This window comes from Conger conger, chromosome 10, assembly GCF_963514075.1.
Source record: "Conger conger chromosome 10, fConCon1.1, whole genome shotgun sequence".
Classification (NCBI taxonomy): Eukaryota; Metazoa; Chordata; class Actinopteri; order Anguilliformes; family Congridae; genus Conger; species Conger conger.
In genome coordinates this window covers 48,684,213-48,696,712 of record NC_083769.1, presented here as the reverse complement: position 1 = coordinate 48,696,712, position 12,500 = coordinate 48,684,213, and the positions used below count along the sequence as shown (strand labels likewise).

General features: G+C 49.0%; 1 protein-coding gene across 2 annotated transcripts in view; it reads left to right on the top strand.

The window, feature by feature from the left end:
• Nucleotides 1-12,500, top strand: part of LOC133138476 (solute carrier family 12 member 5-like) — a 105,687-nt gene that overhangs the window by 69,852 nt on the left and 23,335 nt on the right. For both annotated transcript variants that reach the window (XM_061257266.1, XM_061257265.1), the window contains exons 4-7: nt 6,058-6,204; nt 9,709-9,763; nt 11,799-11,929; nt 12,472-12,500. The exon at nt 12,472-12,500 is cut by the window's right edge and continues 219 nt beyond it. In XM_061257266.1, coding sequence (XP_061113250.1) covers nt 6,058-6,204; nt 9,709-9,763; nt 11,799-11,929; nt 12,472-12,500 — 362 coding nt within the window. The remainder of the gene's footprint in view (nt 1-6,057; nt 6,205-9,708; nt 9,764-11,798; nt 11,930-12,471) is intronic.

Here is a 12,500-nt window from a genome sequence, read left to right as displayed (position 1 = left end):
TAGCACCGCCCTTTCTTCTCATCTCTCTAGCTGTCTCTTTCTCCCTCTCCTTTTCTTCACTCTCTTTCCCTTTCTCCCCATCCTGTAGCACATGAAACCTGTATGAACACAACCACATGACGCTGCTTCATTCCTATATTGTACACTGTAATTCAGGTGGCCGTGATTGTAGTAGTCATGATTGAACACGCACTAATTTAAGTCACAACTCCGGTAGATCGCGCAGGCGTCAGAGAATTCAGGAGGAAAAGACGACTCTGAGTGTTGACTTTGGGTTGCTCGTTAGCATTTTTTCAGCCAGATTAGGGGTGGGTAAACAGAAGGCAGCTGGCAGGACCCAGGAGAACGGGCAGCTGCAGTGAGCCCCCCCCCCCCCCGTCCCCCCTCCCTGTGACCCACTCTCAGCTCACAGATACTCCCCTGCCTTCTCCCGGTCCTGTGCTCTGCCTGCAGGCAGCCGGGGACCCCCGGGACCCCGAGAACTGGGCCCCGCTGTCAGTCACCTGCCAGTGCAGCCCCCCCGGGACCTCCTGCTTTAGGGCTGTAGGCTGTCCCTACTGCTAGTGTTTCACACTCACTGCCTCATACGCAACCCCAAACCTGCTGAACACCCAGCCCCAGGCTAACCCAGAACTCAACCCCAAACCTGCTGAACACCCAGCCCCAGGTTAACCAAGAACTCAACCCCAAACCTGCTGAACACCCAGCCCCAGGTTAACCAAGAACTCAACCCCAAACCTGCTGAACACCCAGCCCCAGGTTAACCCGGAACTCAACCCCAAACCTGCTGAACACCCAGCCCCAGGTTAACCCGGAACTCAACCCCAAACCTGCTGAACACCCAGAGCCAGAATCTCCCAGAACTCAACTCCAAACCTGCTGAACATCAAACCAGATCTGTCAACAAGTGGGACCTAAATGATCTACTGTAGATCTACTGTGCATTCAGCATACACACACAAACATGCACCCACCCTCATACATATAGGTCCACATACACACACACAAACATGCACCCACCCTCATACATATAGGTCCACATACACACACACAAACATGCACCCACCCTCATACATATAGGTCCACATACACACACACAAACATGCACACACTCTCATACATATAGGTCCACATACACACACACAAACATGCACCCACCCTCCTACATATAGGTCCACATACACACACACAAACATGCACACACTCTCATACATATAGGTCCACATACACACACACAAACATGCATACACTCTCATACATATAGGTCCACATACACACACACAAACATGCACACACTCTCATACATATAGGTCCACATACACACACACAAACATGCATACACTCTCATACATATAGGCCCACACACACATCCACATGCACACAAAACACATTCAGACAGAGACACACACAGCACATAGAAGCACGCAGAACACACACATTTTGTTATTTTTGTCACCAACATTGTCTGTTTGGTTTTCCTATCTTCGCAAATTCGTACATGGCTGTACGCAATCGTCAGTATCACCATCAGGAGTAATTTTCTATTCTAACAATAAGTGCTGCTATCAGAAATAATGGGGACAAATTACTGTATAGAGTACGGTGCCGATGACAGCGTCTGTTTTTTAGTTCCAAAACGCATCCCCGGAGGCAGGGAAAAGAGAGAGGGAGAGCAGTCTGGGAGAGGGGGGAAATTCTCCTCTGGCTGGCTTTAAAAGAGTCTATTTAGACTCCTGTTCTCCGACGACAGGGTGGTGACAGTCTCCTTCCATCAAACACAGAAAAGGGCGTAGAGAACGGGGGAAAGGAATTAGTGTACCTCTTTCTCTCAACAACAGCCAAACTCAGAGCGAACCCCTGTTCCTGTCACAGGCCCCAATTTGCACCAGCTCTTCAGCTCCGGAGCAGAGGACTGGAGAGACGTTCAGGACTCTTTAGTTATTTTTTTTCAGTAACACGTTATTTTACAGCCTGTTCATTCCTTAGTATTTACTAGGGCGATATCAGGTGCTAATGGGGGCGACATTGGCTCAGGAGGTAAGAGCAGTTGTCTGGCAGTCGGAGGTCGGAGGGGGAGTTCCCCCGCCCGGGCTGTGTCGCACACACACACACACACACACACACACATACACACACACATGCATGCAACACACACTAGTGGACACACACACACGCACACACATACTCACACACACACTCGCACACACACACAAACACACACGCACACACATACTCACTCACACACACACACACACACACACACACGCGCGTCCTCCTAATCTCCCCGTAATGAATCCAAACTGCAGTGAGCCGCTCCTGCTGCCGGTGTGTGTATGTGTGTGTGTGTGTGAGTATGTGTGTGTGTGTAAGTATGTGTATGTCAGTGTGTGTGTGAGAGTGTGTGTGTGAGTGTGTGTGTGAGAGAGAGTGTGAGTATGTGTGTGAGTGAGTGTGTGTGTGTGTGAGTATGTGTGTGAGTGTGAGTATGTGTGTGTGAGAGTGTGAGTGTGTGTGTGTGAGTGTGTGTGAGTGCGAGTATGTGTGTGTGAGAGTGTGTGTGTGTGTGAGTGAGTGTGTGTGTGTGAGCTGTTCCGCGCACGACAGCTAATCTCCCGTCCCCTGCTTTATAGCCCCGCCGGGGGCAGGAATCTTCCTAACGTCCGTGACAGGGCACATCCCAGCGTACGGCACGCCGTCAAACTGAATCTCTCAGCCCCGGCGAGATGCAGCCGGGCTGAGGAATCGGCTCTGCGGGTTATTTATCTCCTGGAACGCGGGCGCGCGGATCGGTGGGGTGTGTTTTTTTGGGGGACGGAGGCGCTCGGAGACGCCGCGCGGAGCGTGTTGTTGTGACACGGCGGCGGGGCAGCGGGGGCCCGTGTGACACGCTGGCGGGGCCCCGGCGCTCTCCGGGCCGTTCTGAAAATAACCGCCGCGTCTGGGAGCCCGCTCCTCCCTCCGTCTCCGCTCCCTCGTCTTCAGCTCGCGTTCGGCACAAACACGCCGCTCCCACCCTCCGACTCCCCGAGATATGGGGTTTATTTTTAGCCCAGGCCTCCTACATGTTGTCTTTGTAGTTTAGATCGCAGAATTTTATTTTTTTTAAAGTTAGACCTGGATTCCGCTCCCAGACGATGTATGAATAAACGTTTCTCTTCCGCTTGCCGTTATACAACATATTCAACGTATCGATTCTCACTTCCATTATCACTCACGATCGCATTTAACGCTTTGGGATGAGGGGTTTTCACCCGCTTGTGGTCCGAGGACCCCCCACCCTGACTCAGACATCCACACGGGGTTCTAAAAGGGTCCTTTGGCTTGATTCCATAGGGGGGGAACCCTTTTTAGTTCTTTATGGAACCCTCTATCATACAGTAGATGTGAAGTGTGAAAGCTCCCAGGCAAAGAACCAGTTAGCTACACAGGGTTCTTCTGTGGAATCACAGGGTTCTTCTGTGGAATCACAGGGTTCTTCTGTGGAATCACAGGGTTCTTCTGTGGAATCACAGGGTTCCTATGGGAACCTTTTTCTTTTTTTAGAGTGCTTTTCTATTTAATAAAAAGCTTCACAAAGAGGGGGGTGGTGGTGGGGGGTTAAGACTGCAATCGTACAGGGGGGGTTGGGGGGTGGGGGGTTGGATACGTAGACTGGGAGAGGTGACTGCAATCACAGACCAGAGGAGGGGAGATGGTGGCGGCCGGCTGGCTGTTGGCAGCATTTACAGTCCGATCGTTGACCAGCACTCCCTGGCTGCAGAACGTCTGTCTGGCCAGTTTCTCTGGTGCTCACACCACCACTGCTTTCGTGCACCTCCTGAGAGACCAACCAACCGGGAGAACAAAAGCTCTAAGAAACGACTTTACATTTCTTTGACATAATACCTAAGTGCCTTAGATGACAAAAACATGCTGCAGTGACAACAGAAAAAAATAACATATTTTGTTTTTGTTATAGTATTTCTGTAAATTGTGATTCTAAATAAAAACAGTAAAAAGTGTGACCTCCCAGGAGGGGAGCGGTGGAGGGAAGACGACAGAAAAGCCTTTGAGGTGAAGACCCGGCAGGTGCCCCCCGCGGCATCCATTTTGAGCAGTGACTTCTCACAATCTGAGCAGTAAAATGGCCCCTGGCTCACAGTGGAGCAGCTCGAGAGGTGCCAGAGGAAGTTTCACACTGAGAGAAACGGTGTGTGAGGTTTTTTTTGGGGGGGTGGGGTGTCCAACAGTGGGAGGAGGGGGCGGGGGGCAGGTCCAGTGGGCTCTGGGCTCGGTTCTGTTTGGCCAGCATGGTGTCGTTAGACCCGTGCTGAGTGAGAGGTCCCTCAGTACTCACGCACTGTCAGCTCTCACTGAGATAACTGGCTGTGGAGCCTCTTGCTGTGAGACTCTCTGTGTCTATCTCCTGTCTGTCAGGCTCTCTGTGTTTATCTCCTGGCTGTGAGACTGTCTGTGAGACTGTGTCTATCTCCTGTCTGTGAGACTCTCTGTGTTTATCTCCTGTCTGTGAGACTCTGTGTTTGTCTCCTGTTTGTGAGACTCTGTGTTTATCTCCTGGCAGCGAGACAGTCTGTGTTTATCTCCTGGCTGCAAGACTCTCTGTGTTTATCTCTTGCCCTAATGACTCTTCCCCCTCCGAGCCTCACTAGTAATGGCCGAGGAACACTGTCATCTAGCCAGCAAGTCACATGACAGAGCTCACACTGCTCTGGAGGAAACGTCCTGCCCTTGCAGGATGGGGGAGGGGGATACTCCTTCTCCCAATAATTAGTATTGACCCGGGACGGTGTCATGCGGAGTATTGATCACAGATGACACGCATCAGAATGACCAATGGGTTGACATTCATCTCAGGGGGATCTAACACCCGTCTGCAAATTAGCGCAGACAAGGCCCTGTGTACACGGCAGCTGTGTGATCTAAAGACATGAACACAGGTTAGGAGGATGTGCTAATGAGGACTTGTGTAACGCTGAATTAGTAAAAAAAAAAAAAAAAAGGATACATTCGAACAGCCAAAGCTGTTGGCTAGATTTTGCTGAGGTCCGTACAAAGTGAGTCACTGCATCGTTAATATAATGGCTAATTAAAATTGCAGACATTTTCTCCTCATCAGAGGTTGTCGCCGACGCTGTTTTTGAAGGTGTTTCAGAGTTCATGTGTGGGTGTTTTCCTCTGTAGCATGTTCTCAGAATTGTCAGTGATTTCTCTGTGGTGAAGATGCTCATACAAAAACGCTCCAAAGATGAAAACCTTTAGTTTTCCATTTTTCCCTTTCTCTCCAGAAATAATGTGGAGCCTAGGACAGCAGTCTCGGGAGAGTTGAGCTTCCTGTCAGTCCCACTTTTAAGTGTTTATATAAAGTGTTGCAAACTATTCAGAAATAATTGGGCTGGCTGTGTGTGTGTGTGTGTGTGTGTGTGTCTGATTTAAATAATAAATATTTGAAAAATCCCAGAGATACGAATCAGCAGAACAAAATTTTCTTTCCAGTGGTGGGATATTTGGGTGGGGTGCGTGTGTGCGTGGGGTGGGGTGTGTGTGTGGGGGGGATGGGTGTGTGTGCAGGCGGGGGGGGGTGTGTTGGGGGGATGAGTGACTCAATTTTGGGATGCTCTACTGCAGTTACCCCTTTAATCATGGGATAGGGGTGCTGAATGTTTTTTTTGTAGCATCCAATAAAAACTTGCAACCTTTTGTAATTATAAAAGGTTCTAACTAACATTTTTTCGACAAAAAATAGCTAGTGTCAGGAATACAGTGTTTATAGGGTACTAAATATATGTGAAGTTTTACACAAAAATACTGTTTAAAGGTATTGAAAATACAAGGTTGTTCCAAGGTCATACGTTTTGTGCCGTTAACCCTTCTCTGCGTAGAATCCATCTTGGACTCGTATTAGTGCTGATAAAGTTGAATTATACTCCAAGCCTTTGCAGTGTCTATGATTTGCCAAGGTCTCAATGTAACCTGAAGTGTGACCCAGGCCATTTTGGCTCAGTCGCTCGGTGTGGCGTCCATTTTGGCTCAGACACCCTGTGGTTTCCTCCCCTCCAGGCTCCACAGATGGGCACCCTTATGGGAGTGTACCTCCCCTGCCTGCAGAACATATTCGGGGTGATCCTCTTCCTGCGCATGACCTGGGTGGTGGGCGTCGGAGGGGTGGTGGGATCCTTCATCATCGTCTTCATGTGCTGCTCTACGGTAAAGTATCTTTCCCCAAAATTCCCCATCCCCATCTCTGAGATGACCCTCACACACACACACACACACACATACATCTTTCTTATCTGTTTGACCAATGTTAAAGGTGCACTCGGTAAGAGTTTTGTGTAACAAAGGTGCACTCGGTAAGATTTTTGTGTAACAAAGGTGCACTCGGTAAGATTTTTGTGTTAAAACATCTTAAAACAATCCCTTCCTATCATTGGAAAAAGGCTCACTGACATGTTGACTCACCCTCTGCCTGTGTTTATAGTCCTTAAATTCGGGTTTCAGAATATGCAGTTGATGCACCGACACTCTGTACCAAAACTTCTGTTGAATAATTTAAGCTCATTGGTTGAAAATGGGTTGTTATTGCCGCAGCCAATGGCGTTTCAACATCAGCGCGTTCACAGAGAAGGGGAGGGATAAACAGTGTTGTGGTTTGAGGGTGCTTGTCGCTTCGATTCCTCCCTTCACCGTTAGCAGTCCGAAATTACCGATTGAACCTTTAAGTTTAGCCTGCTAAGTAATTAAGCCAAAGAAGTGCGGTGCTTCTCGACGTTGGCATGCGCTGCATTGTAATTAAATTTAATTCTATAACTGCCAGTCTGCGAGGCTCAGGAGCTCCCACCGCTGTGCCCACCTGTTTACTGTGTCACAATCAGAGCTGCGCTGTCTCAGGCACCCCGCTGTTCTGTGAGGGAGAGACGGAGCTGGAGAGAAATGTGTAATCAGGCCGGGAGGGAGGGAGGGAGGGAGGGAGGGAGAGAGAGAGAGAGAGAGGGGGAGAGAGAGAGGGAGGGAGAGAGAGGGAGAGGGAGGGAGAGAGAGGGAGAGGGAGAGAGAGAGGGAGAGAGAGAGGAGAGGGGAGGGAGGGAGGGGGAGAGAGAGGGAGAGGGAGAGAAGAGAGAGAGGGAAAGAGAGAGGGAGAGGGAGAGGGAGGAGAGGGAAAGAGAGAGAGAGAGAGGGAGAGAGGGAGTGGGAGGGGGAGAGAGAGAGCGATAGAGAGAGAGAGGGAGTGAGAGGGGGAGAGAGAGAGCGATAGAGAGAGAGGGAGTGAGAGGGAGAGAGTGAGAGAGAGCGATAGAGAGGGAGGGGGAGAGAGAGAGAGTGAGAGAGAGTGATAGAGAGAGAGGGAGGGGGAGAGAGAGAGTGAGAGAGCTATAGAGAGAGAGGGAGGGGAGAGAGAGAGTGGGAGAGAGGGAGGGAGGGAGAGAGTGAGAGAGAGCGATAGAGAGAGAGAGGGGGAGAGAGAGAACGATAGAGAGAGAGGGAGTGAGAGGGAGAGAGAGTGAGAGAGAGCGATAGAGAGAGAGGGAGGGGGAGAGAGAGAGTGAGAGAGAGCGATAGAGAGAGAGGGAGGGGGAGAGAGAGAGAGAGAGAGCGATAGAGAGAGAGGGAGGGGGAGAGAGAGAGAGTGAGAGAGCTATAGAGAGAGAGGGAGGGGGAGAGAGAGAGTGGGAGAGAGGGAGGGAGGGAGAGAGAGTGGGAGAGAGGGAGGGAGGGAGAGAGAGTGGGAGAGAGGGAGGGAGGGAGAGAGTGAGAGAGAGCGATAGAGAGAGAGAGGGGGAGAGTGAGAGAGAGCGATAGAGAGAGAGAGCGACAGAATGTGTGTTTCCAGCTGTCATGCGGTCGTTTGATCAGTGAAACATGGCGCAGGGTGTCGATCACGTGACGGTCTTAGATCAGGCTGGGATTAAAGAAGAGGAGAACGGGGGGAGTTGATGAAAGAGAAAGAGAGAGGAAAACAGACAGAGGGAAGCGGAAAGAGAGGGACGTGTTGATAGGTGCAGTTTTAGTGTTATTGCTACAGTATCTGGTTAAGCTGGGGAAATGAATTTAGATGCAGGAGCATGCTTGTTGTTCAAAGTGAATATTACAACTTTAAAAAGTCACGTCAGTGACAAGTTTACCCCGTGGGGAAAACTGGAATAGGACACAGGACGTGTGGCTCAGTCCATATGGTGGCTGTCTCTCCAGCCAAATATCCATCCCCTCGTGTGTGTGGGGGGTGTGTGGGTGTGGTCCCCATCATTGCACCTAACCTGGCATCTCATCTCTCTCTGTCACACTCTCAGAAATAAAGTGACAGTGGGATCACAGTTCCCAAACGTACCCTGAATGTACCGTCCACGTACATGCTCTCTTTGGGTACAAATGAGTCTGTTTTCCAAGCAAAAAAAGGTGCAAATTAATTAATTATAATTACTGTTAATTATATATTGCACAATTTTCACTACCTCAGCGGCAAGCATTTGAACCTTTATGACTGAAAGTGCCCCCTTTTTGCTTTTCTCTGGTTTGAATAAAAATAAACAAAAAAAAATAAGTGAATACAAACGGAGACTGGCCTGTCTCTCTCCCCGTTGGAAAGCGGAGCAGTTCAGACTCTTCATGGAGACTGATCTGCGTGTGGACTCTGGGTATCAGAGATGGCGTCACGGGGGAACGCTGCGCTCCGTAATCTCCGCGCGTTTAGCGGTTCCCCCGGGCGCAGTCGGCCAGGGAGCCTCCGCCCGGGACTCCGACCCCCCGCAGCATCAGATAACACTAAAACAATTACCGCCTGTGCGCTGTCTGCTCCCTGAAGAGCCGGCCACTTCATTACGGCCTGATGCCGAGGTAATTGAGTCGCCACATCATCACTGCTCACGGCAGACTGCCGTGGCGGAACTGGCAACCCCCGGCCGGCCTGAGGAAGCGTTCGATCCGGACCGTGGAGGAGGGAGCGGCCGCTGGCCATGCTGGGTTATGACTGAGCGTATGCGTCTGCGTCCCTCTCCCTCTCTATCTCCCTCTCTCTCTCTCTCTCCCTCTCAATCTCTCTCTCCCTCCTTCTCTCCCTCTCAATCTCTCGTTCTCTCTCCCTCTCCTTCTCTCTCTCTCCCTCTCCCTCTCTCTCTCTCTCTCCCTCTCAATCTCTCTCTCCCTCCTTCTCTCTATCTCTCTCTCTCCCTCTCTCTCCCTCTCCTTCTCAATCTCTCTCTCTCCCTCTCTCCCTCTCAATCTCTCTCCCTCCTTCTCTCCCTCTCAATCTCTCGTTCTCTCTCCCTCTCATTCTCTCTCTCTCTCCCTCTCTCACTCTCAATCTCTCTCTCTCTCCCTCTCTCCCTCTCAATCTCTCTCTCCGTCTCCCTCTCAATCTCTCTCTCCCTCTCTCCCTCTCAATCTCTATCTCCCTCTCTCCCTCTCAATCTCTCTCCCTCTCCTTCTCAATCTCTCTCTCTCCGTCTCTCCCTCTCAATCTCTCTCCCTCCCTCTCTCCCTCTCAATCTCTCGTTCTCTCTCTCTCTCTCTCTCTCCTCTCTTCTGTCTCTTGTCTTTCTCCTGATTGACCTGAAATGTCTTTCCTCCCTCTGTTACCTCAGCACAGCAGTAAGTGCAGACGGTTGGGGAGCATCTGACACAGTGTGCCGTTATTCCATCTGTGTCAAAAACACAAAATACTTTTAACCGTGAAATCCACCTGCCAAAGACACCTGCTCCTGTCTCTGTCCACAGACCATGCTAACCGCTATCTCCATGAGTGCCATCGCCACCAACGGGGTAGTGCCAGGTAAGACCGGGTCAGACGGCCCTAAGGGGCGGGTCTGAGGCCATCCAGGTCACGATCGACAGCAGAAGTCGATGCATAATCTCACATAGTCTTACAAAAACCAGATAATTTAGCAGCTGCAAGAGGAGAGAAGAGAATGTAGTATTCTTAGAATGTGTTGGGGGGGTATTTAAAATACTGGAGGTGTAGGGCTCATGAACCAATGCAGAAAGCATTGTGCCAAGGTAAACAAACTTACTACATATATATATGTATATATATATATATATATATATATATATATATATATATATATTATGAAGAAAGGATATTTTGGAGATGATGAAGCACTGTCATTCCTGTTCAGTGTGTAGCCATAGACAGAGTGTGTAGCCTTAGACAGAGTGAGTAGCCTTAGACAGAGTGTGTAGCCTTAGACAGAGTGTGTAGCCTTAGCAGAGTGTGTAGACAGAGTGTGTAGCCTTAGACAGAGTGTGTAGCCATAGCAGAGTGTGTAGCCTTAGGCAGAGTGTGTAGCCTTAGACAGAGTGTGTAGCCTTAGACAGAGTGTGTAGCCTTAGACAGAGTGTGTAGCCTTAGACAGAGTGTGTAGCCTTAGACAGAATGTGTAGCCTTAGACAGAGTGTGTAGCCTTAGACAGAGTGTGTAGCCTTAGACAGAATGTGTAGCCTTAGACAGAGTGTGTAGCCTTAGACAGAGTGTGTAGCCTTAGACAGAGTGTGTAGACTTAGACAGTGTGTGTAGCCTTAGACAGAGTGTGTAGCCTTAGACAGTGTGTGTAGTCTTAGACAGAGTGTGTAGCCAGACATGCAAAGTCATCACCAGCAGGACCATCGACTGGGTGTGAGCCTGGTACATCCAGACAAAATCATTTCACTTGGAGCGTATTTTCAAGTACTTATCGACTTTTTCCACATAGAAGAAAACATCTATTTCAATTTCCAGACAGACTACAATAGATGTCAAATCATACTGTAGCTGGAAGATAAACATTTTTATAGTCTTATTCAAGGAACAGTCACAGTTCACAGTTATGTAGGGATAGTGTGGGAATAGTTTAGTACAGAATAAACCATGTGTGTCTTAAATAGAGATAAATTTGTTTTATTAATCGTGTTTAATAAGAGGGAGTGTAATCTGTTTGTGTTTAATAGTGTGTGTCATCAGTCCGTCATGTTTAACAGGAAGTTGGTTCTCTATCATGCTTCAGAGAGAATGTGTTCTGTTTACTGTCTTTATGTTACCATTTTTAGTGGAGTGCATTCTATTAATCATGTTTAACTGAGTGTGTGCCCTGTCACAGTCATGTTTAATACTGTGTGTGTTCTGTTATTCATGTTTAATACTGTGGATAGTGTGTTCTATTTACCATTTTTAGAAGAGTGTGTGTTCTGTTAATCATGTTTAGTGGAGAGTGTGTTCGGTTAGTCATGTTTAATAGTGTAATAATGTGTTGTGTGTGTGTGTTGTACGTGTGTGCGTATGTATGTGTGTGTTTGTACGTGTGTGTGTGTGCATGTGTGTGTGTGTTGTACGTGTGTGTGTATGTTTGTGTTTGTACGTGTGTGTGTACGTGTGTGTGTGTTGTATATGTGTGTACGTGTGTGTGTGTGCATCTGTTTGTGTACGTGTGTGCATGTGTTGTATGAGTGTGTGTGTGCATGTGTGTGTGTGTACGTGTGTGTGTACGTGTGTGTGTTGTATGTGTGTGTTGTGTGTGTGTGTGTACGCGTGTGTGTGTTGTATGTGTGTTGTATGTGTGTGTACGCGTGTGTGTGTTGTATATGTGTGTGTGTTGTATGTGTGTGTGTGTACGCGTGTGTGTGTTGTATATGTGTGTACGTGTGTGTGTGCATCTGTTTGTGTACGTGTGTGCATGTGTTGTATGAGTGTGTGTGTGCATGTGTGTGTGTGTACGTGTGTGTGTGTGTACGTGTGTGTGTACGTGTGTGTGTTGTATGTGTGTGTTGTGTGTGTGTGTACGCGTGTGTGTGTTGTATGCGTCGTGTCTCACAGACGTTTGTTCTGTTATCAGCGGGTGGTTCGTACTACATGATCTCGCGGTCCCTGGGGCCAGAGTTCGGGGGCGCTGTGGGGATCTGCTTCTATCTGGGGACCACGTTCGCCGGGGCCATGTACATCCTGGGCTGCATCGAGATCCTGCTGGTGAGGAACCCCTCCAACCCCTGAACCCCTGAACCCCTCCAACCTCTGAACCCCCTGAACCCCTGAACACCTCAAAACCATCAAACCCCTGACTCTTCTCCCACAGAGACGGGGGGGGGGGGGGGGGTTGAGTCACAAAACTCAGATGTACGTGAGCAGCTGTTACCAGTTTTGTATTTATTGTGTTTATTGATGTTACCTCTCATTACCTCTCTGGTGTCTTTCTCTCTACTTTGCTTTTATCTATTTGTATTGCTCTCTCTCTCTCTCTCTCTCTCTCTCTCTCTCTCTCTCTGTTTTTGGTTTGTATCCATGCTTTTTTTGTTATTAAATTTATTGTTTTTCTTTTTGAGGTTTTGGTTTTTGGACGAGTGGACAATATAACTCCATGGTCTGGCCATAGTTGGTTTGTCCTTTTCTGATGTCTCTCTCTCTCTCTCTCTTTCTCTCCCTCTCTCTCCCTCTGTCTCTCTCTCCCTCTCTCCCCCTCTCTCTCTCTCTCTCTCTCTCTCTCCCCCTCTCTCTCTCTCTCTCTCTCTCAGATCTACATCGTGCCCCAGGCGGCCATCTT